At 42.1% G+C, this 24002-nt stretch overlaps 1 protein-coding gene across 3 annotated transcripts; it reads left to right on the top strand.

Annotated features, from left to right (window-relative positions):
• The first annotated feature begins 7668 nt into the window (after positions 1–7668).
• kcna2b (potassium voltage-gated channel, shaker-related subfamily, member 2b) lies at positions 7669–15518 on the top strand. Of its 3 annotated transcripts, none has more exons than XM_084367070.1 (3): positions 7669–7923; positions 8786–8925; positions 9509–15518. In XM_084367070.1, the coding sequence occupies exon 3, from the start codon at positions 9615–9617 to the stop codon at positions 11106–11108; it is 1494 nt and encodes a 497-aa protein (XP_084223196.1). In that variant the 5' UTR covers positions 7669–7923; positions 8786–8925; positions 9509–9614; the 3' UTR covers positions 11109–15518. The 3 variants fall into 3 exon arrangements, with proteins under 3 accessions (XP_084223196.1, XP_084223197.1, XP_084223195.1); XM_084367071.1 differs by having other exon boundaries at positions 8711–8925; XM_084367069.1 differs by having other exon boundaries at positions 7669–8925.
• Positions 15519–24002: the final 8484 nt, after the last annotated feature.

The raw sequence follows: 24002 nt of genomic DNA, 5'->3' as shown, positions 1-24002 counted from the left end.
CCCGATCCAGAAAAACACTTGCACAACCGAAGTCTCTTCTGTAGTTGTGCTCAACAGGCAGAACAATACAACCTCTCTTTAACAGGGTGAGAAGGTCAGTTCTTAATGAAAGTGTACTGCAGGACAATAAAATAAAAATGGCACTATTCTGTCTGACTGAAGGAAAGGGGACCCCTGATCTGGGACGGTAGGACAGGGGCCCCTCACCAAGTGACATTCTTTTAGAAGCGAGCAACGTTGCTTGGTCGCAGCACTTTAGAAAGTCCAATCCAGAGAAACACTCGCACAATAGACGTCTCCTCTGTAGTTGTGCTCAACAGGCAGAACAATACAACCTCTCTTTAACAGGGTGAGAAGGCCAGCTCTTAATGAAAGTGTACTGCAGGATAATAGAATAAAAATGGCACTATTCTGTCTGACTGAAGGAAAGGGGACCCCTGATATGGGACGGTAGGACAGGGGCCCCTCACCAAGTGACATTCTTTTAGAAGCGAGCAACGTTGCTTGGTCGCAGCACTTTAGAAAGTCCAATCCAGAGAAACACTCGCACAATAGACGTCTCCTCTGTAGTTGTGCTCAACAGGCAGAACAATACAACCTCTCTTTAACAGGGTGAGAAGGCCAGCTCTTAATGAAAGTGTACTGCAGGATAATAGAATAAAAAAGACACTGTTCTGTTTGACAGAAGGACTGGGGATTTGTATTTGGCTTGGAAAAAGAAATGGCGATTCCCAGCTTTTCCCAAGAGAACATAATCTCCATTTGAAACACATTCAACTGGACCTTAAAGAGAGCTGAACTGTGTATGAGCCCAGTGGAAAACTTCATATCATGCGTGCCTGTGCAGAGGAGATAAATATTAACATTCTACCAGAGGTTTGCAGCCATCACACTGTCATCCTGTGTATGAGCAAGTGTGCTTTATTGCTCCAGAGAGCCCTGCAGCTCGCTATTAACTCTGCCATCCCTCTAGGCTATTGTGTGTCCACGAGAATCAAGCTGCCTTTCTTTAAGGCATATTGGTGATGTCTAGGCTGAATGTTTATCATTCCAGCACAATTATCCCGCTTTATACTCTTTCTCTTCCAGGCTCGTTGCCTGTCATCTTTCACTTACTAAACATGTTACTTAAAGATACAACTGAGATCACAAAAATACCCATGACATCATCAAAGCTCTCCACCAGCCATGGCGCAACAGCAGGAAATCTCCATAGCAACAAGGGAGGGTTGTTGGATGGTATAGAAAGTGGCCACATAGAACAGAATCAGCCCTCTACAGGTGCAAGCTTAAGTTCTCAGTATGAACTTTTGCAGCTTGTATGTGTAAATGGTGTCTGAAAAGGGTGGGTGCTGTTGTTTTGATAGTCTCTGTGCATTGTGTTTTATTGTATATATGTGTGTGTGTGTGTGCCTGTGTGTGCGTGTGTCTGGCAAAGGATCGGTGTAGTGCCTCAAAGGCAGATTGGGTCACAACGTGCAGTGACTCCTCAGCAGGTCTAAGCAGAGTTAAGACAAAGACAACACAACTCTTGAGCCAAGGTTTGATTATAGTTAAACTAATACAATATAAAGGATAACAGGTAGAAAAATGCAAAGAACACCTTATGATGAAAGGATATACCAACATCTCTATGAAGATGGATTGACTTTATATGACTTTAAAACTTAAAGCAACATTATGTAGAAACTGGCTTATTGTGTGATGTGGTGCCCCCCACAGTGCAACACCACTGTCAAGAATACAAACTTGTATCTTGAAGTAAACATGTATGTAACACTGTGATCCTACCCTCTCACTGAAGTTACATAATGCAGAAACAAGTGTTGGGGGGCGGAGTGGCTGAGACAGAGACAGCAATCACCCTATTACAAGGCACTGTACCATGAAAATGATTCTGAAGCTGTTATTTTATGGTTAAAATGCGTCAGGAAAATGCATAAATGAGTTGTTAATACAACATTAGCCTATCATCACTTTTAAAATGATAAGTTCCCCCCAAAAATGTAAATTCAGTCATTATCTACTCACCCTAATGCAGATGGAAAATCAGGTTTTGTAGTCCACTTAACATTTCTGGAGTTTCACAACGAAACAACATCATAGCATTCTCCTAAACAACTGAAGTAGATGCAAAAACCTGCCGAAAACCCCCCTCCAAAAAAACATAAGATGGCTCCATACAGCTCATCCAGCGTAATCCAAGTCTGCTGAAGCCCCAAGATCCAAAATTGATTGAAAAGGAAATTATTTACATCGTCAGTGTGCGGTGAAGTTTGTGCATCCACCTCAGACAGCTAACGCTTTTAGATTAGCAGCTGCAGCAGCTTCAAGATTTCAGCTTAAAAAGGGTTAAAAAGTCCCCATCTACTTGAGTTCTTTAGGAAGATGCTGCAATGCTGTTTTACTGTGAAGCTCCAGAAATGTTTTGTGGTCTTCAAAACTTCATCCGCATGGGGGTGAGTAGATAATGACTGAATTTTCATTTCTGGGTGAACTTAACCTTTATCTTTAAGTTGATATGCCAATGATCAGAACAATATCATCATTCATTCGGAGTTGTGTTTTTGGTCACCTGTTGAATGTAAGTCCAATGTTCTCTCTCTTTTAGCTCTGTTTTTGGTCTCGACCAACTCCTGAGGGAAATGTCAGGCTGTTTAGCTGCTAAATGTTCCATTTAGTCTCCTGTTTGCTGCTGAGACAGTGGGTTTTAAAGCTTTCTTGTTTAAAACAGCTGCCCGCTGCAGCAGAAAATAACACTAGGAGAGCAGTGAGAGTGAAGAAAAAAGTTGTTCTTCATCCAAAACTAAAGATGTACTAATTGTTATATTATAAAGTTTTAAAGCCCTATGGGATATTTTTCAGATTTATGAAAAAATCTGTTATATACAGTAGATAAAGCGAATTTGACTTGACCTGAACTCATTGAAGACCCTTTAAAAGCTTTTCAAAATTTGATTAATTTTTTAATAAACACCTAACATAACATAACATACATAGCATAACATAAGATTAAACGTTGTCAAGCTTTCCGCTTGCCACCTTCTCTTTCTTTGTGACATTCAATGGAGTGATCTTTGCATGCTCACGAGCAGAGCCCCACTATTGGCAGCTGGGAGGGATGGTTGCTAAGGAGGATGATGCTGTTGCTAGTGCTTCCGCATAAATCAGATTACTTCTGTATGCTGATTGGCTAGTCAGTTCAAGTTTCTAGCCACAGGAGACACATGCAGACATATGTTCAATACAAACACACAAAACACAAAAATCTCAGGCATACACATGTGCACCACCACATGCAGGCACACAAAAACATTCAAACCCGGAAGTTAAGACATGTTGTTGTTTTTTTCTAGCTGTTGGGAGGAATGATCTGCTGCCAGTCATCTCAGTTTTTGCTGTCACAGCAAACAGACAGATGGTGGAGAGGGTGATCGTTCGAAACACACACAGACATGGAGAGAGAGAGGTGCTGCTGCTCAACTGAATGACTCATCACTCTGTCGCTGTGACCTTTATGTGCTACCCTTTCCACCTCTATTGTGCCATCCCTTCCCGTCATTTTCATTTTCTGCACACCTCTAACCACATTTCCTGTTGACTCTGTTAGTCTCCTCACTTCCTCTTTTACCAACCTTTCTTTCCTTTAATTTCCTTAATGTCGCTGCACATTCATTCAACATTGGCCAGGTCACACTGCCAAGCATCATTGTAAAGGATACCTCTGCATATAGTATACATATTACCTCGTCATGCAGTATAGATGTTATTAATACACTCCAAACTTTCCTCTCTGAGCTAAGCCACACCTCCAGAGTTACTGTCGGTCATTGATTTTTCCTTGTTTTTCGAATGGCTGACAAAAACAACAGAAAGTGAAACCGCATCGAGAATCAATAGTGGAGTACTCTACTCCGAAGGTAAGGACACATATCTCATCGTGAAAGCGGTGATCATCATCGGCCTGGCTGCTCTCAACAGGCAGGTAGAGAACCTTCAAGGTTAATCTCTTAATATAGAAGGGACCCCGGAGGGAGACGTGCAGGGAGAGAGAGAAATGAGGGGAGAAGAAGGTTGATGGGTCAAAAGAAGCTAAAGTGGTGATTAAAGTTCCTTGGCAGGTTGTCATGGAGGAGAATCCCTGTTGTGGAGTGTTATTTTGAGGCAAACATGGCATGCTTATTCGGAAAAGGGGAAGAAAGATTAGGTGGCATGTGGAGCTGTCATCCAGTAATTTAGGAATATTAGCGTAACAGAGACAGAGACAGAGACAGAGACTTTGTATAAATGTGCACTTTAATGTGTGCACGTGAGCTGGTCATGCCGATACAGTAGCTTATTAAATCTGTGTGTGTACTGTACTTTATGAACGTGAGTGATCACCTGCTGCAGCACCAGCAGAGGTCACCCAGGAAAAAGCTCCTCCCCTGCAGTCTGCTGTCATAAGTTGGATCAACACCCTTGTCTCTCCACCTCCCTCTCTCCCTTCCACATGTTCTGCTGCAAAGAGAAGGGTGGAGATTTTAGGTGTGCAGATCTGCTGACTCACACACTGATGCACAAACATGCTTATCATCTCGCTTTGTGTGGGACTGCGGTGAAATTATTCTCTGAGTAAATTAATTGAATGTGTTGATATCAAGGGAATAATGGGTTTCCGTGCACTCCCTGCATTTTCCTAATGTGTATTCGATCTAGAAAAAATATCAGTGTTCCCCCCAGCTTGCACAAAGAGTCACGATTTTTAAAAAAAAGCCAGATTTAAATCCTAAAACAAGATGTTTCATACTGTGAAAAAGTTCTCAGACAAAGCAGTCATGTGGGGTCATTAGTTTGAAAGCATTCTTAAGTTTCTCTGTGTGGTTCCATTTGGTCTGCTCGGCTGAACACAAAACAGAATCAATGGTCCCACTCTGAGACTTGGCACAACCTGAAGGTGAGAGGGAACTGGAGACACAACTGAGGATCTCAAATGGTTACAGGGTTAACAGCCCTGAAAAGTTTGGGTCAACTTTGTGCCAGCAGAGGCACACTGTCAGGAGAGGCAAACCAGGCAAATGGTTGGGGCCTCAATGAATATCTGGGGAAAAGGGCCCTTGATGGCCAGTCATAATGGCACATTTTTCAATGACAACTATAAACCCCTTTAAACCTCCTTACAGAGACAGTATACTGTGCACCGCTGCTGCCTCAAAATGCTTTACATAATGTGGGTTATTTACAATGTGACAAGCTGTTTAGTTATTCATTTATGTGTTTAATTTTTCTGGTTATTAATGTTATTTAGATTTGAAAATTCTACTGATGTGAACATTGGAAATTGAAAAAAGGTTTCAATTTCGTACATTTTTCGTTGGTGTCGGATTATTTATAATTTAACAATGAACACTGGCTGGAGGGGCCCCCAGGGAATTTTAGCCTTGGGCACCAACAAACTAACAATACTGCATGCCAAAGATGGTGCAATGAGTTGGCTCAAAAACATGTTGTGTATCTCTTGATACAGCCCTGTTCACTCTCATGTCAGGCTGCCAAATCCAGTTGAGCTGGGGCCCCGTGGCCCATGGTGACTCCCCCTGAGATCCAAACTCCAAACACGGCTAACTGAGCCATGGGCTAACGGTAGCTAACGGTAGCTAGCTACAGCCAAGGATAGCTAGTGATATGCTGCCCCTATGTTTTTGGCTACCATTTAATTCTGGCCATATTCTATAAATTACATTTTAACTCGCGGTTATAAACATTACATTTTAACATGAAATGTGACATAAAATTGCCAGTGTATGCAAACTGTAAATGCAATATAGTAAAATCAAAAATTACAATCATGAGAGGATATGACTCACCTTTCACCCAATCCCAACAAACTCAATCCCACATCCTATTCTCTAAGTGCCCCTTGCTGCTAGTAAAACTGTAATAGATGACTGCTTTGACTGTGGTGGTGGATGATAAATCATTACACTGCGGACATCCAGCATTGGATATTGGTGGCTGGGCTCTTAGCTGCCCTCCATTTATAATTGGACCCTCTTCATTTACATTCACGGAAGATGAGGATTAAAGAGTGCCCGGCCATCAATCAGCCCATTTATGTAAAAGTGTCAATAGCTCCTCATTGAGACCTTCAGCCTGAGTGGCAGATTGGTTATGAGCAGAGTGAACTACTGCTGCAGTCCCAGTGGTCCCATGTCGCCATCTTAATCAGTGTTTTGACATTTGGATTGGTGAAGGATTGCATATTATGCTGAACCTGTCCTTGGGCAGGAGAGAATGGTAGAGCAAGGAGAACACATAAGTGGAGGACATGTGGTATTCCTCCTGTATTCTTTGGGGAGTTGTGGAGTCTCTTTTTCTTTCATGTGTGATTGCCACTCTCTGCCTGAAGACGTATCTGGGTTTTCACCTGGCCCACTTTCAAGCAACGGAGGAAACCTTCACTGTGAGAGCCGATCCCGTAATGTAATCGTCGGTCTCTCATCATGAACCTCATCTTGTTTGTGAGAGCTGTTAGAATCAGTCCTGTGGGTGTTTTTTTAATGTGTGCCTGCATGTGCTCAATAGGTCTGGGCAGTTATTAGAGGACTGTGATACAGTATGCAGGTCTGTAAATGAGCGTAGAATAATCAGCGGCTCAACAAATTATACTAGAGCCTGCCTCTGAATCACGCAAACACTGAGGACCCCACAGGCAGCAAACACATTTTATTACCTCTGCAGAGGAGGTTATGTTTCCATCCGTGTCTGTTTATTTGTTTGTTTGTTGGTTGGTTGGTTTGTCAGTGGGATTACACAAAAACTACTGAACGGATTTCCACAAAACTTGGATGGAGAACGGGTCTCAGCCCAAAAAAGACCCCATTAACTTTTGCTGCAGATCTGGATAAAGGGACGGATCCAAGAATCTTTTCTCACTTTCTTTAAAATTGCACGAAAGGGTGTTTTTCAACATTTTCTTTAATTTCTCAGGGATTGATGCTTGGATCTCGATGGAAAAGTCGGGCACATTTAGGTGGCTGGTATCTATGAGTGAGTACAATTTTATGTAGATCCAAATAAAAATCTGAATCTTTAATTGATATTGGATTAGGCTTGATTGAATTAAAGGGGACTGTTGGGCCTTGGCAGAGGTATACACTCTTACCGTGTGCCATTCTAGTTATATTATATTATACATGTGCAGACAGAAGAAACAAAGCACAAAAACAGGCACAGACGCACTGAAACATGCACACACAGTCAAGCACTCAAGCCATTAGATAAGGGAAATGACTCAAGGGGGTTATGAGGCGGGTTGACCTGGGACCTGACCTGTTCACACAGTGGCCACAGCATGCACACAGGGATGCCTGTGCACGCTGCATGCACTATCCCACATTCCTTTAATAAATTGCCCTCATTTTAGATCAGAAGCTTCTCCCTGTGTTATTTTCTTTTTGCCTTGACACTCTTCCAGATCAACAGAAATCATAAAATTGTTGGTGAGGAGAGGAGATCTATTCCTCATCCTCCTGTCAGTTTCCACCTATGCATGTTGTTTTAGTCTTTGTCCTCTCCTGAGACGCGCATGTTTTGTTGAAAACCCGTTTCCACACTGTGGTGGGTGGCGATGCTTCCCCTTTAACGTGTAGCAGCGAGGACAGGAGTGTCGGGGATGGGGCGAGGCGCGCAAGAAGGCTCTTTTAGTATGCGCTGCGATGCCCGACTGCAGCCCACGCGTCCCAACTATGGTGAATTATGGTGAAATATGAGAGTCATGGGAAGAAGAGTTGGTCGTGAGGAGATGACACAGCCGCTGGACAGATTGGTCAAACAAAGGGAAGGAGGAGAGCTATGAAGGAGCGGACTCACGACCTCAAGGCACCTTTTAAGAGGAGACAAACTGGATAAATATAAATGCGTCTGCGCACCAAGAGAACCAGGGTGAATTCCTGCATGCCATTATCTGAAATTATGCTGTAGTCCGACAGATAATGCTATGCTGCTTTGTTTAGTGCATGGAGTATGTTGTGGCTGTGAATGATCCACACAGGAGAGGGGCTGCAAATGGCTTGAGCATGTCTGGCACCTGCCACTCCAAACTAACTCACCCGCGCTTGCCAATCAACTCCCGACACTGACATACAATGTTTGGATATCTCAGTGCATGAACTCGGCTTGCTTTGTCACCAATTTATAAGAAACGCAAAATAGTTGTTCACCTTTAAAAAGGAAAAAAAAAAAAAACGCTATCAGAGGAGCTGCGTTATTCCATGAACATACGCCTCCATTTGTTACTAATGTGCATCATTGGTGTTTTCATTTGGATATTCCCCATCAAGAAAAAAAAAAAGATGATGGGATTTACGTGGAGGGAGATTAGAGAACAATGAGCTAAAACAAACGCAAAAAATAGAAATAAAAAATGCGTAAACCTTCAGGCGGAGCTGTTTGGGGATCAAGCAGGCGATTCCGCTTTAGATGAAATGTGAGCGCCTCACTGACAGCGGAATCCTCCCTTCCTTCCCCAGTAAGTCTCTGCAGATATCAGCCTAGAGGATCACCTTTGCTATTGATGCAGCGTAATGTTTTTGAGGTGGGGGCGGCATGTTTCGCTGGTGCCAGCGTTTTAAGACAAACACACTTTATTCCCACACCACCACCACCACCATCACCGCCCGCCACCAGCTTCAACCTGTAGCCTAACACAGCATGTATCTGCTGGTCACAGCTGAGGCGACGGAGGTAACTCCTGCATCCTCACGCCTTGTCCCCCTTTGCCACTCCCACTGCTACGTTGCTGCAGAGCCGGAGCTTCGGGTGATAAATGGCCGGTGGGAAGGAGCTGCTTTGACTGTGGAGGCCGACTTTTGAGCTGACACTTCTGCTGGGCACTTTACGCAGAGGACACGCCGTCACCAGACCCGCAAGTGCCAGTGCAAATAGGTAGGACTTGTTGATTTTTCCTCTGTTTACCTACCTTCTTCTCAAGTATGATAATGTGACTTCATGTCTTCATACACACATGATGAACTATTAATTTGATCAGTGACTTTATCAAGTTTTCCTCGGCTTTTATTTATTTATTTTTTGGAGGGGGGTGTTTGTCATATAGAGAGAGAGGAAATTCATCTCAGAGATCATATGGAGCACTCAGCATATAATCAGATTTGTTGGTTGTAATTGCACCCTGTGAGAGCTGATACAGTATTACTGAGCGAGCATATTGATCCTGCATTGCGCTCATATGAGAGAGAACTCATAACCTAATACACATAGACACAATGGAGCCAATTCCCTCAAATGGTTCTGCTCCCTGCCCCTTCTTATTTTCTACCACCCTGTGTTTGCATTTCTGGGAATTACTTTCACTTTTGGTGTGTGCAAGATCTTATGTTTTGATGAAGATGAATGTCTCGGAAATGCAATAAATGCAAGTGAAGCTGTTGGATTTGCATGCACGAAACCGAAATGAATATGTTGGAATTCATTATTGCAGCTTTTCTCTGCTCTTTTTCCTGTCCCGTAGCTCTTCACAGGCAGATCTGCCTGTACCCAAACCAGAGCCTTTATCTCCTCGCGGCCCGAAGTGGCCCCACCCTGTCTGAAACCTGCAGGTCCCATCTTCATCCAGAATGACAGTTGCTACCAGCGACCCTGCCGATGAAGCGGCGGCACATCCGGGTCAGCCTCATGACCAGTACGACCCAGAGCCGGATCATGAGTGCTGCGAGAGGGTCGTCATCAACATCTCAGGCTTGCGCTTCGAGACGCAGCTCAAAACCCTCTCCCAGTTTCCCGAGACGCTTTTGGGGGACCCCAAGAAAAGGATGAGATATTTTGATCCTCTCCGGAACGAATACTTCTTTGACCGGAATCGACCAAGTTTTGATGCTATCCTCTATTACTACCAATCAGGAGGGAGGCTGCGCCGGCCTGTTAATGTGACCCTGGACATTTTTTCCGAGGAGATCCGGTTTTATGAACTGGGTGAGGAGGCTATGGAAATCTTCAGGGAGGATGAAGGTTTCATTAAGGAAGAGGAGCGGCCTCTGCCAGAGAATGAGTTTCAGAGACAAGTGTGGCTGCTGTTTGAGTATCCAGAAAGCTCAGGTCCTGCTCGCATCATCGCCATCATCTCTGTCATGGTGATTCTTATCTCGATCGTCAGTTTCTGTCTGGAGACACTGCCGGTTTTCCGAAACGAAGAAGACTACAATTATCCATTCCAGCCCATTTCCAACGGCACCTTAATCTATCAGGGCTCAAATTATTTTACGGATCCCTTCTTCATCGTGGAGACCCTCTGCATCATCTGGTTCTCCTTTGAGTTCCTGGTTAGGTTCTTTGCCTGTCCCAGTAAAGCTGGGTTTTTTGGCAACATCATGAACATCATTGATATTGTGGCCATCATCCCTTACTTCATCACCCTGGGCACAGAGCTGGCAGAGAGGCCAGAAGACAGAGAGGCGGGACAGCAGGCGATGTCTCTGGCGATTCTCCGTGTCATCCGTCTAGTCAGGGTGTTTCGTATCTTTAAACTATCTCGTCACTCCAAGGGGCTGCAGATCCTGGGACAGACTCTGAAGGCCAGCATGCGTGAGCTTGGCCTCCTCATCTTCTTCCTTTTTATCGGTGTGATCCTCTTCTCCAGCGCTGTCTACTTCGCAGAAGCAGACGAGCCAGACTCCCAGTTCAACAGCATCCCTGAGGCCTTTTGGTGGGCTGTGGTTTCCATGACCACCGTGGGCTACGGAGACATGGTCCCAACAACCATCGGAGGCAAGATCGTGGGGTCTCTCTGCGCGATTGCCGGTGTGCTGACTATTGCCCTGCCTGTACCTGTCATTGTGTCCAACTTCAACTACTTCTACCACAGAGAGACAGAGGGCGAGGAGCAGGCACAATATCTAAATATTCCAAGTGTGCCTAAAGTCAGCTCAGCTGACGACCTAAAGGGTGGTCGGAGCGGCAGTGGGTCCACTCTCAGTAAGTCTGACTATGTGGAGATCCAGGAGGCTGTGAACCACAGCACCGAGGACTTCAGACTAAGGGGCATGAAAACAGGAAACTGCACCCTGGCCAACACTAACTATGTGAACATTACTAAAAAGCGTACAGATGTATAATGTGAGGCACTGTAGATGCTGAGCTCTATGGGGATTGTAACAGGGAAGATTAAGGTACGTCTCCCTGTGTTGACCAACATACGGTGCCCAGTGTGGGAGTCCAGAGGGACTGTGTGAGGTTAACGTGGAGAGAATGTCATTAGAGAAGACCTCATGTTCTCCCGTATGCTAAGGCGCACCCGTCTCATTTAGGACATTGTCAGTGTCTGCATGGTGTTAGTCTTACCTATGTGACAGTAGTCGTCCCGCTCGCATCAGTAGCCAAATAGTAGCCTAACCAGTAATAATCAATATTAACAGTGTAAAGGGATCAGTAGTTTCTAACTTCTTGCTCATACTGCCTAGAGATGATGCACGATAACAAGAATTAAGATCAGCGTAACCTTTATTTTTAACCTATTAACTTGTGATTATAAAAGAGGCCATACTATCAGCACTCGTGAGCAACTTTAATCTGCGGCTCAAACTGCCAAGGTCCTGACTCAGAGAAACACAAAATCAACAAGATCACAGCTGTTCTGTCAGGGGAAAACTGAAGAGAGAGCGAGCGATACTAATATGCTTTTTGCCAACTGGTCGTTTGTTGCTTCTGTCTGCCAGAGAAGAAGCACTCGCATCCCTCCCCAGGCCCTCACTAGATATTGTCTAGTACAAGCCAGTGGCCTCTGTAGAGACCAACATAAATGACAGCGCTGTGCTGTAATTCTGGACCACAATAGCACACCACCTTCTTCTTCCTGCCAGTTCTCCTTGATGAAGCTCAAGTGGATTTACAGTTTGTACACTCTCGCCATGACTCTGCCTTTCTTTATGTTTCCAGCCAGTGCACGCTCGCAGGTGGACAGAGGAAATCTCTCTAAACAGAGTGAATGTCTTTTTTTTTTTTTTTTACTGTTCATTTGATCTGCTGAAGTGTAGTTTTTTTTTTTTTTTTAAATAATATGATGAATGTGTGCTTCTCACCTACATTTTTGTCTAAGGTGGACAGAAAGAGGGTGAAAATGTTCTCTGTAGAGTTCTGAGTGAGTGCCTATTCCTCCATCCCCTTAACTGCACCGTTAAGTGTCTCTCTAGCTGCCGCCTGGGTCCAAGTGTTCAGTTTAACACCGCCGTGCAGCATAAATGTCGCTGTTACTGACTTCATAGCATTCCATGTTTGTAGAAACAGATAAAATGAGATTAAGTGTAAACTAGGGTGAGGTTTTAGTTTAATTTTAACACAAGGTTCATGGCAGATAAATTCACTAGTTTTATGTATTTGTAATAAAGTGTAAAATAACCAAAGACAGAGCTCATTGATTGACTAAAATTAATCTATGACACCTTTAAGGTCCATTTATTGTCATACCAGCAAAGTCAGCTTTGTATTTTTCAGTCCTGCTGGAGAAGCAGTATCCAGAAGCTAGACAGGTAAAGTTGATTGCTCTTACCTAATTAAACGGATAAATTATTTTAGCCTGTCATGCCCTCTTTACCATTTAAAGGAAAAGTTCACCCAGAAATGAGAATGCGGTCATTATGTGCTCTTCCTCATGCTGATGGAAAGTCGGTAGAAGTTTATTAGACACAAAACATTTCTGGAGCTTCACAGCAAAACAGCAGTGCAGCACTGCCCTAAACAACTGAAGTAGATGGGGTCTTGTGGGGTCCATACACCCCTGACTTGCAGTTAAGCTCGAGCACCCACTTCAGATGCTCGGGCTTTAAGCCGTAAGTTCTTCCATTGGTCTCCTGATTGCACAGCAGCATTAATCAAGCAGGAGTGTCTCAGTTTTTTGTGGGATGTGCAGAGGTGAGCCCAAGCCCTCCACTCGGCTCGGTTTGCAGATGAAACAGGTCCCTAGAAGAAGAAATACGTTCCAAACTTCACTCAACTCGCTGTGAGACTTTGCCCTTTAGTGACATTTGACCCACTGCCTCACTTGCTTGTCTTCTTGCCTCCACTCTGCAGACTATAATCCGGCTCCATTTATTCTTCTATTTCTATTCTGATTTTTGGGGTAAAACAAGTCACTATCTACTTCAGTTTAATGTTTTGTGGACTAAAAAACCTCACCTGACTTTCCATCTGCATGCAGGGGAGTATATAATGAATACATTATGTAATTTTTGGGTGAAATTAGTCAAATTTACCTGCCACTGGACCACGTAGAAATGAGAAAAAATATATTATTTCTCTGTTAGATTTTATAGTGTTTCTTTCTTAAATATCTGCTGACCGGAGACAAATGTGCAGCCACCTGGCATACTGTATCTTGGGTTGTAAATGACATTACTGTAATTTGTGTGAGTATTTATGGTTTCTATTTTTTGGTACTCAGTTTGAACAATCATTCCATTGCCTGCATTACCTAGGCTATGTGTCCTTCATCAGCAGATCTGCTATTGTAGTGCTGCATGTCCTTTGGAGTATTCACTGTGGCATGAATTAGTATGAATAATACTTGTGCAATATACTGTATGAAGGATGTGTCATGCTTTGCATATGCTTCTTCTTGCCATTGCTATTTGAAAAACTGTCAATCCATGTGAAGTAGGGAGGGTTGTTGCTAATGTAAGGAGGATTGAGAAAGTAACAGCAGGTCAAACATGAGAGGAAACAGCAAGCCACATTTACTCCAGCACCTATGATCCACAGTTCATGCTTTAGCTAATGTACTGCTTCCTTCAGCTTTAAAGTATTTGCTGTCACAGCCCAGTAACTGTGTCTTATAGTGAAAGCACAACAACAGATACTATCTGCTGCCAGCCCAGTGGATGCACACAAATCCAAACAGTCAGTCAGTCAGTCAGACTTTTTGCTCAGCCAAGTGTATCATAATGCTCCAGGGGACTGTCTGAGTGCCCGTATCTCTGATGTATAGGTCCATCATGCTCGGTGTGTACTGTTGTTTGTGCACGTATATGTGTGAGTGTTTGAGAGACTGAAAAAGACAAAGAGATTGCGAGAGAAACAGAGGGCTGAGTGTGTAGCTTTTAGAGACAATGTGGTAGCACTGCTCTTCTTGACTCAAGGCTAGAACGACTGTAGTGCTCTGTATACTCTATTCCATCCATAGCACACTGTTTACAGCCTGTTTATATATTCAACAGATGCATAACATATATTAAACAAAGACAGCTGAAAGGAATGCCTATGTAATGCTCACATGAGGTGAGATCTACGAGCATGTGTTGCTGCATTATCAGCCACGGCCAGCTACTGGGTATAAAAGAGAGGAAAGGTTGAGAAGGGAAATATTTTAATGAAAGTAAGATAAACACTGCCCACAACCTCCTTTGCTGTTCTTGTATTTTTCTAAACTCTTCTCGAACACCTATGTGACACCTTTATGTGGCTTGAAAACCTTGTCTGTACTGCCGTCTTTTCCTCTCTCGTTACCAAGCACACTACTGAAGTGACACTATGTCAAGACAAAAACACTCTCTCGGAGAGACCAACAGGACAGCACATCAGGACGATCTGAACCGAGGAAAAACCAGTCTTTGCTACCGGACACACCTTTATGGCCACGTCTGCTGTCAGGACGGACACCTGTGGTTCTGTCAATGCCACAAAGCGAACAGACTTGAACCCACTGCTGGTGGTGAACACACGTAGCCATGTGAACAATGTATGTAAGAGTTCGAACAGCTGCTTTCAATGATGTCTTAAAAGCTTCAGCTTTAAAACGAGCTTCTGCCATGTACTGATTCCTGTGTAGCGGGGAATCGAAGTGTATGCTTGCTGAATTAATCCTAGAAACTAAAGTTGTATAGCAGTAGGTGGATTAACTCTTAGGTTTAATATACTCCAGGGACTTACAGCGGAAGTGTATTAAGAAATCAAAAAGGAAATATAATTTCTATGAGAACTTAAACTTGTTTGTGTCATCAGACACTGTATAATTGAACTGTTTGGTTTTTTTCACTATGTTTTTCTATTTGAATGTTATTATTGGCTCACCTTTGAGCCTTGCGCAGTGCAGGGGCTGAGGCTTAACTGAATACACATGCAGCCTTTGGTCAAATGCATTCTGTCTGTACTGTCTTAATACATATTTACCCCAGGGCAACAGCCTGCACTTACTCTACTTGCTCTTCTTCCTCTAACTCCTTCAGCTATTTGCCAGTCTCAAATGTGTGTGTATGAGTGTGAGACAATCCTCAGCCTCTTCACTGTATTGCGGTCGTGGTGGCACTCAACTATCTGTATAAAGCCGGTGTTTTTCTACAATTGTACGGGGAAAGACTGAACCAATAAGCAGATTGTCTGTTGTTACACATGAAGGAAATGTGGATCTGAAGGCTTTCACAGCAAATACAGAGAGATACTTTCATCAGACAAAATAATTGTAAATTATAAAACTATGATGAATAATGATGGTTTTGATGATGATATCAATAATAACACCTTTATGATAACCTCAAGCTACTGTTGTGTCTTTCTCATGTGTTTCATATTTCATGACGATTCAAGCACAAACACATAAAGATCAGTTTGTCTCATCATGTTGCTTATATAATCATGTCAGCTAAAACTAGCTGCTGGGCCCATTGATTACCACCATTACATTATACTTTGTATGTACAGAATTGAACAGAAAGTTATTCCATAGTTTCTTTTTTTTATTTAACCAGGAAAAAGTCTCATTGAGATTAAAACTCTCTCTTTCCAGAGAGTCCTGGTCAAGACAGGCAAATGCACAGTTTCACGGTTACCAGATGTACTTTCTTCAAAGTCTTGGCTCAGTAGTTGTGGTTAAATGGACAATATTGGTCTGATTAAAATCATTCTGATTAGATATTCCAACCTAACTGTCTACATGGACGCTAAATAAAATGATTAGATAAGATGTGTGTTTACATGCCCCAAATAATTTAATCATATGTAACTTCTTTGACAAGTGCAAAGTGGTACTGTCCACTGTGAAGCATCTAACCTGCTGCAAATTGAACAGATAAAGATGAATAAGAAGGGTTTTTTCCAACTTTATTGAGAACATGTAATTTAATCATTCATTCATTTGCTCTGACTGCTCCCCTCATCGTGTCCTGGGAACGAAATTTGTGTTTCTGGGTCGGTCTGTCTTTGCTACTGACGTTTCTGTCCCTCTGGGATGAAACGTTGCCACTGAACATGCGCAGAAAGAATATATTTATTCCAACCAAAGAGGAATGATCTAATTAAATGTTTACATGGTTATTAGGTGCTAATATTTTCCTATTGAACAGATTGTCACAGGTTCACACATTCAGATTGGGCCAGATCAGATCAGCCTCTTCTGATTGAGGTGCATACATGAGGGATTTTTATTCTGACTATATTTGCTAGTGACTGTTTGAATATAATCCAAGAACTTACTGTAGATCCTGTGGTAAAATATTGCAAAATCACTGAAGCATGAACAGTTATTAACATATCCTTACTCTTATATTCATAAAATATTCCTCCTTGATGCTCCTCAAGCAAAGCAAACAAAGCCACGAGAAAGAAGAACCTAAAAGTTCCATAAACAATGTAAATTGATGAAACCACCAGTGGAGCCATTACCGAATGTATATGTGAATCAACTATCGACCATCACCTCCTCAATGGTTTTGTGTACCGCTCCTCTCCTTAAGTGAATCCGATGCTCTCTGTGGTCTACTCGGAAAGCGAAGTGGTCTATTTATGAAGCCAGCAAGAGAGGAAGTGAGGCTGAGAGTGTGAGGAAGAGAGGGGAGAGCAACAGCTCTTGACCCCTGGTGCAAAATAGAGTGGGACAAGCACAAACATTTTCTCTATCAGTGCAGTTTCATAGAGTCTAACGCTTCCCCTGGCAGCTGGAAATGTTTGTCTCTCCTCTCGTTGTCTTCCCCTTCTGCTCTCATCACTGCTGCTCGAGTTTGTTCTCTCTTTCCCGCTCTGTTATTTGCCCCTCTCATGTTTCATTTCCCACACATTTTCTCTTGTGTTCATCCCTCTCCAGCAGCGCTAAGCACCAAAGTAATGCACAGTGGGTGATCTGATTCTCCTCTCAGACATATATTAGTGGGAGAATAATGCTCCCTCTGGCCGTCTCAGTTGGCCGGGTTCCGGTATATCAGCTGATGACAGTGGCCAGGCAGCTTTCCAAGATGACTGATGGGTATTGATCCACCGATTGCTGTTTGATTAGAAATGTATTAAACATAGCTTCGTTCAAGTTCTTTTTAAGGCAGCCAGACAGCCAATATTCCAACTATATCACATGTCTGTGGTTTATAATGTTGTCAATGTGTGAGGTTAAAGGAAAAGATCACCCAAAAATGAAAATGTAGTCGTCATCTTCTCACCCTAATACAGATGTAAAGTCATTTCTGGAGCTTCACAGCAAGACAGCGTTGCAGCATTCTCCTTAACAACTGAAGTAGAAGGGGGTTTGTTTTAAAGGAGACATATTATGCTAATTTCAGGTAATTCATTTTATTAATTTTTTTGGCTGACTAGTACAAAATGTTTTCATGCTTTAGTGCTCAAAAAACACACCAGTTTTCTCATGCTGTCCAGCGCTGAAGCACTATATTCACCCTCTGTCTGAAATGCTCTGTTTTAGCTCCTGTCTAGTCTAGTCCAACTGTTTTTCAAATCAATTTGAGATCTCCTGGCTTCTAGAGACTTGGATTACACCGGAGCCATTTTCTGTTTTCTTTTGGTTGTTATTTTTTTACATTTTAAAACAAGTTCCCATCTGTCAGTTCAGCTGTCTGGGAGAATGCTGCAACACTGTTTTGCTGTGAAGCTCAAGAAATGTTTTGTGGACTATGAAACTTCACCCGACTTTCCATCAGCTTCGGGGTGAGTAAATTCGGACAAAATCTTCATTTTTGGGTGATCTTATCCTTTAATCCCAGGTCTTGTCCTGACTAACGCTTATATATCATTTTGTAGGCAACGTCTACAAAATGATTTAAAGAAAATGGCCTTAAGAAAACATTAATTTGAAATATTGCCAATAGGTTTTTCCAACCAGTTTCACTCTTAACTGGGTGTCACTTTGATGGACACAAGTGCACTTGTGTTTGCATGCTATACGAGGCAATATCCAATAGACCCAGTGAATGCCTCACATGCTGTGAACACTTCCCAACTGCGGTATGAGCTGATTTGTAGCCTAATACGCAGTCAAGTTAATGGCCTGTCAACCTGAACTTTATTTGTGGCATACCAGGTTCCAAAGGGGAAGCCTGTGTATGTCCTGTTTGCACATCTGTACATTCATGTGCATGTGCATGTGTGTGTGTGTGTGTGTGGGGGTGTGTAGAGGAGGGGAAGCCCTTTTTTCATCACTCCTCCCCCAACTGTGGATGCCCCCTGTATTAACCTCCTCTATAAATAGCCTTGCAGCAGGTTTCCTTTCTGTATAGGGAATATCTCCTTCACGTTTAGGTAGTTAAACTGCCAGAGGACTGTGTGTATGGCATAGTTTATATATAAGTATAATGGAAAATTTAAGATAATTTTAAATTATACGGTATACCAGATGCAGGGACAATGCAAGGTTAAAATATGGAGTGAATAGCGGGGGTGGTGTGGGAGCAGGGGTCAGACTTCGAGAATAGGAGGAGGTGGATGAATGAGGAGAAAAAGAGAGCACCACTGGGGGAGCTTCAGCCTGTCAATGTGTTTAATGAGCTGAACTGATTTACGGGTGCAGCCTACATTCTATAGGCTGCTCTCCATCATATACCTTTACTTACAGCCACAGACAGCAGCACTGCAAGGGTCTTCCCTTGTTATCTAGTCTCTCTAGAAGATGCATTTAAAGTACAGAGTATCTATTTGAGCTGTGTTTAACAAAGTGATATCCTCTATTTAAAACACAATTTTAAAATCACATTGAATGGAATAGAGTGACGGACTTCAATACATTATTTATAATGAATTCAGCATCTTGGCGTTAATCCTTTATTTTATCTTATGCAGCTGACTATCAGTTAGTCCAGTAGGTAAGGACACCAATTCATAAATAGATCCATATAAGACATATATGGAGGCAGAAGCATCATATTGCCAGGAGGGAAACCTTTACAGTGTTGTAAAAAGTCCTACTTGAGTAAAAATATAGATATTAAAGTATCAGATATTAAATGTACCTAAGTATCATCAGTAACTATCTGGCAATAGATGTACGTAAGTATCAAAAATGCAAGTAAAAGTTAATTATACACATATTTACATGTACAGTGTATACTTCATACTATGGGTCAACTGATCAACCCACTTGACCAAATATTGAATCTGATATTCAGCATTTTTATGATTATCAGACTCTGTGGGTTTTTTTAAATATATAAAGAGTATGGCTTCAGGATACACAGCAGGGACCAAGACTCCCAAAAAATATGCATGTTAAAATAAAGGAGAAAAGGAAAACACACCACACCCAACGTTGCTTTTCCAGCACTGACCTCTGCCTTTGTGGGTATCAGAGTATGAAGGAAAAGATGCCAAAATCCTACTCAGCTAAAGGTTATCAATTGAAATACTGATTTCAAAGTCCTGCAAGACTCAGTGTGTGTCCAGACTGACAAACAGCATGACTTCTGCTAACCCTGCGGGTTTCATGAATGGCCTGAAGAGTTTAGACTGAGCCTTGTGCAGGCAGTGAACTTGCATCACAGTAAGAAAACACATCAGGATATCAGGATTTCTAAGCTCAACGCTGCATCACTGCCTGCAGCAGCCTCTTGGCTGAGTGGACAGAGGGTGAACGTTCCTTTACCACAAACATACTCCTCCTTCATTCATTCCACTTTTGTTATTCTATCTGCCCCCAGTGTCCATGAGCAGGTACGTCTGTGGAAAGCTCAATCTGGGATCCTATCTCTCTGTGTGCGTTACTGGAGGAGTGCTCAGCATGTTTTACACCTTTGATACTGCGCGCATCAAATCAGTTGTTTCACATTTCAGATTTGTTGCACTAAATGCTGTTAAGTATTGTTAAGTATTCGAACAATGTGCATCCCTTTACATATGACATGGAAACCCTTCTTTTTCTTTCTGAGAGGGCCGTCTTTAAAAAATAAATACCATGATTTTTAGTTCAAATGAAAAAATAAACACAGAAAATGTATGACATAGTATTCTTATTTGGCTTTCAAACGGGACGGTTGTTTCAGTTTTACTTTCCTCGTTTTATTACAGTGAAGAGAAACTGCTCTGCGACTGTCAATATCCATTAACAGCTTGAACACACTGTTGCCAAAACATCTCATCTACATTCCAGTATCCAAAAATAAACCCATTTACAAGAGGGCAAAGAGATTTTCTCCTCTGATGTTTAAACGTGTTGATGAGCATCAAGGATTCTTTCATAGTTCTTGTTCTGCCCATGTGGAGAGGTTGTGTTTGTGTGTGTGTGCGTGCGATAAAGTACAAAAATCGTGACTACAGTGAGGAAACAGGCAAATGATACCCACTTCCTCTCCTCTCTTTACCTCCACCCACTCATTGCTCACAGACATTATATGGGGGGCTTAAAATATCTCACCCACATAAATAATTCATAAATTCAAAATCCATGTTCTACAATCCCTCCTGGTCTCCATTTAGGTTGTCTATTTCTCCCTTTTCTCTTGGAATATATATTCTGTCTATCTCCGGCTGTGTTTGTACTCTTCTATGTCACAGGTTCCAGTTTGCTTTATCTTGGCGTGAACTTGTATCATAGAAAGGACACACAATCATCTTTGATTGATTGTAGAGATGACTTTATTCCTGCTTGCAGAAGATAAACACAGATTTGCAGATGTGGTCACACAAGCTACCTGGACACACACACACACACATATAGACACACACTAATCGGCTCTTTGTTTTGCTCTTCATACCTCTTAGTGTATTGATCAAGTATGCATCAAAAGTGGATTACATAATGGGCTAGTGATTGGAGAGCATTAGCAATCGATGGTTACTTAGCTTTAGTAATTGTATCTATAACTCAAAGGTCAATTTACTCTGCCTCCATCTTTGGTCCCATGGGTTCAAACACCCAACCAAAGAAGAGTGAGGGTCTTTTTTAAGTTAGGTTCATCATTAAAGCTGTTGTGTTGAGCAAAAAGCAAAAAACTCAAGACGCGAAGGCAGACGGAAGATGTGACAAAGAGCAAGTGTTCATGAGATAAAGCTTTGTGCAAAAACAAAAGGCGGGTGATGATAGCAAGAATCCAGGAGCAAAAAACACAGACCAAGTATAAACTGTAATGACAAGAGGAACACAGGGAGCAAACACAGGCAGGCAAATGTGAAAACACAGGACTGAGGAACAAACACAGGAGACACACACGAACCAACGAGGAGTGAAGGAAAAACACAGACTTAAATGCACAAGAGTTGAATAACAAATTATACACAGGTGTACACAGAAAAGGGGCAGGAAAAAGACAAAGATTCCACAGAGTCCTTCATGTTGCACCACCATGTTTCTACAGTAGCCCGGTAAGGTCCCTGCTGCTTTTCTACATTTTTAGCAGGCACTGTATAAAAGAGTGAGATGAGGGGTGTCCAGTTGGTTGCAATCTGCAACCTCACCACTAGATGCCACTAAATCCTACACACTGGGACCTTTAATGGGTCACAAACTTGAAAGAAAATCTGTGATACGGCTCGACAGAAGACCAGGCAGCGAGCAGGGAACAGGAGGCTTGAAACCATACCAATAAAGGATGAAGCAATATACTGAATTAATGCAAAATAAGATGAGCAAGGAAGCTTTTTATTCCCCCAACAAGAAATATTATATAAACCAGAAGCATAATTTAACAGACTTGGGCAAAATCTTCCCTTTCCATTCCTTTCTCGTGCGCTTTGTCTTTATAGTTCTTCATTTGGCCTACTTTTTTGTGATTCAGATGGGAAAGCAGAGCAGAGACAGAATGTTGGCAGTAGCAGTTTTGGGAGGAATTGGGAAAACACAGAAGTGTGAGTGAGTGAGAGATGAGCATGGGATCAGGCCTGTTGAGACATGCAGAACAGGCTTCCTGAAGTAGACAGCCGTGCTCGTGAATATGGAGTGAGATGGTGAAAACGCACATAAACAAACAGAATTATCCAGACTTGTGTAGCCGTGCAGCCTGCAAAGCTAACAGTGAGATACATGTCAGCTAATCTATAAATAAGGCGTTCATGACAAAACAACAACAAAACGTCTCCTAATGTCTCTGATATTTATGATCAATGTAACATAGCAAAAGCTACTATAGGTCATACTTTCTTGTCCTATCCTAAGAGTCTTTCTATTTCTGGCAGGATATCTTAATCTGGTAGTGTACAATGTATGATTTAAAGATTGAACCTGATGCATTGATTGTCATGTTTGTTTGTTATGAAGCCTCTGTTGTTCTGTCATGTACTGTACAGCACTCTTATGTCCACCAGATGGGTTAGAGAATCAGTCTCAGGGATGCATCTTGAGTGCAACACATATGATTTTCATGTAATATCTGAGAGTATTGCTCCCGTTTTTGATTGTTGTATATTTTACTTTTTTTTAATGTAGGATGTTTATGTTTGTAAGTTTTGTTTGAAGTTGTCATTTTCCAATCTGTATAATGAAAATGTAATAATAATAATAATAATAATAATAATAATAATAAAAATAAAGGTAATGCCTTGAAAAATCTAAATTACATGTATAAATTACAGGATGGGACTTAATACATTTGAGGGCATAGCCCACATTTTGGGGGATTCAAAAGTTAACTGTACCTCAGACAAAAATGCAAATAAGGCAGTATTAAAAAAGGAAGAAATTAAATATTTAATATTTATTGAATTATTAAAGGGTTTCTGTGGAACTTTTGTTTTGTGCTTGAAGCCGTTTGTTTCTAAACTAACATTAGCTACAGTTGCTCTCTGTTAGCTGAACGGAGAGAGGCACTGAGACAAGACACTACAAACATACATTTGAGAGAAAGTACAAAAAAAAACTGCCTGTAAACAAACTGTGTGCACCAAAGTGCATTGTCACCTTACACCTGCAGAGGGCAGCCTATCCACACTTTGGACCACTTAACATGTGACTGTGCACTGATCCGTGCCCAGTCAGTCAGGAGCCAGACTGTGGCATCTCTCTTTCCCAGCCTGAGGCTCCACGGGTCAGCCGGCGGGAGCATACATTTAAAGCGTGATGATGGCAGCTTAAAATGACTGCGAGCAAAGCACGAATCAATCTTACACTTTTGACCTGTATGGCCCTAATGAAATGCAATATAGGTACTTACTTATGCAATAGATAACAAAGTGCGGCTGGTTGAGTCATCATAAGTAAAATGCCTAGATGGAATATACAATAAGACAGTGTTACAGTAGGTTCATCATTAAACAACACTTAGATGGCCACATGTATGGGGCGCAGTAATAGTCCCCCCTGTGCTGGCAGTAAAAAGATATTTTCTAAAAGCAACTTCAATGTAAGAGATGAGGAACACAACCCACAATTCTCTGTATAGTTCAGCAGTCAAATAAAGTCGGTTTACAGTCTTTAAAAAAGGAGAACTCCACTCCAATCCACACTGATTTTACACATCAGAGATGTACGAAGTCTGATAAATGGCCTCAAGTGATGTCACTTGAGTAAGCGTTGGTTGGGACAGAAGACTTGTTTGAACATGAAAAAAGAGGTGTGATGTGTAAGCTGAGGCTATCCACCATTTATTACATTTGGTTGTTTTCTTCCCAAAAGTTATGAAGGAAGGCTTGCTGGGAAATTTGTTTGACCAATGGCCTTGGTTGCCCCCAGTTGCCTTAACAATCTAGATACGTGCATCAACAACAGCAAGATCAGATGAAAATGTCAAAAAGTAAAGGAGGAGCTGGAAGTTTAGAGAGAAAAGCAAGCAAGCATTAGAGGCTCAGGCTTCCAAATACAAAAAAAGAGATGGAAAATGCCG

Source organism: Pagrus pagrus, assembly GCF_965226575.1.
Source record: "Pagrus pagrus genome assembly, chromosome: 11".
Lineage (NCBI taxonomy): Eukaryota > Metazoa > Chordata > Actinopteri > Spariformes > Sparidae > Pagrus > Pagrus pagrus.
The sequence above is the reverse complement of the archived record's forward strand: the minus strand, read 5'-3'. Positions and strand labels throughout refer to the sequence as shown.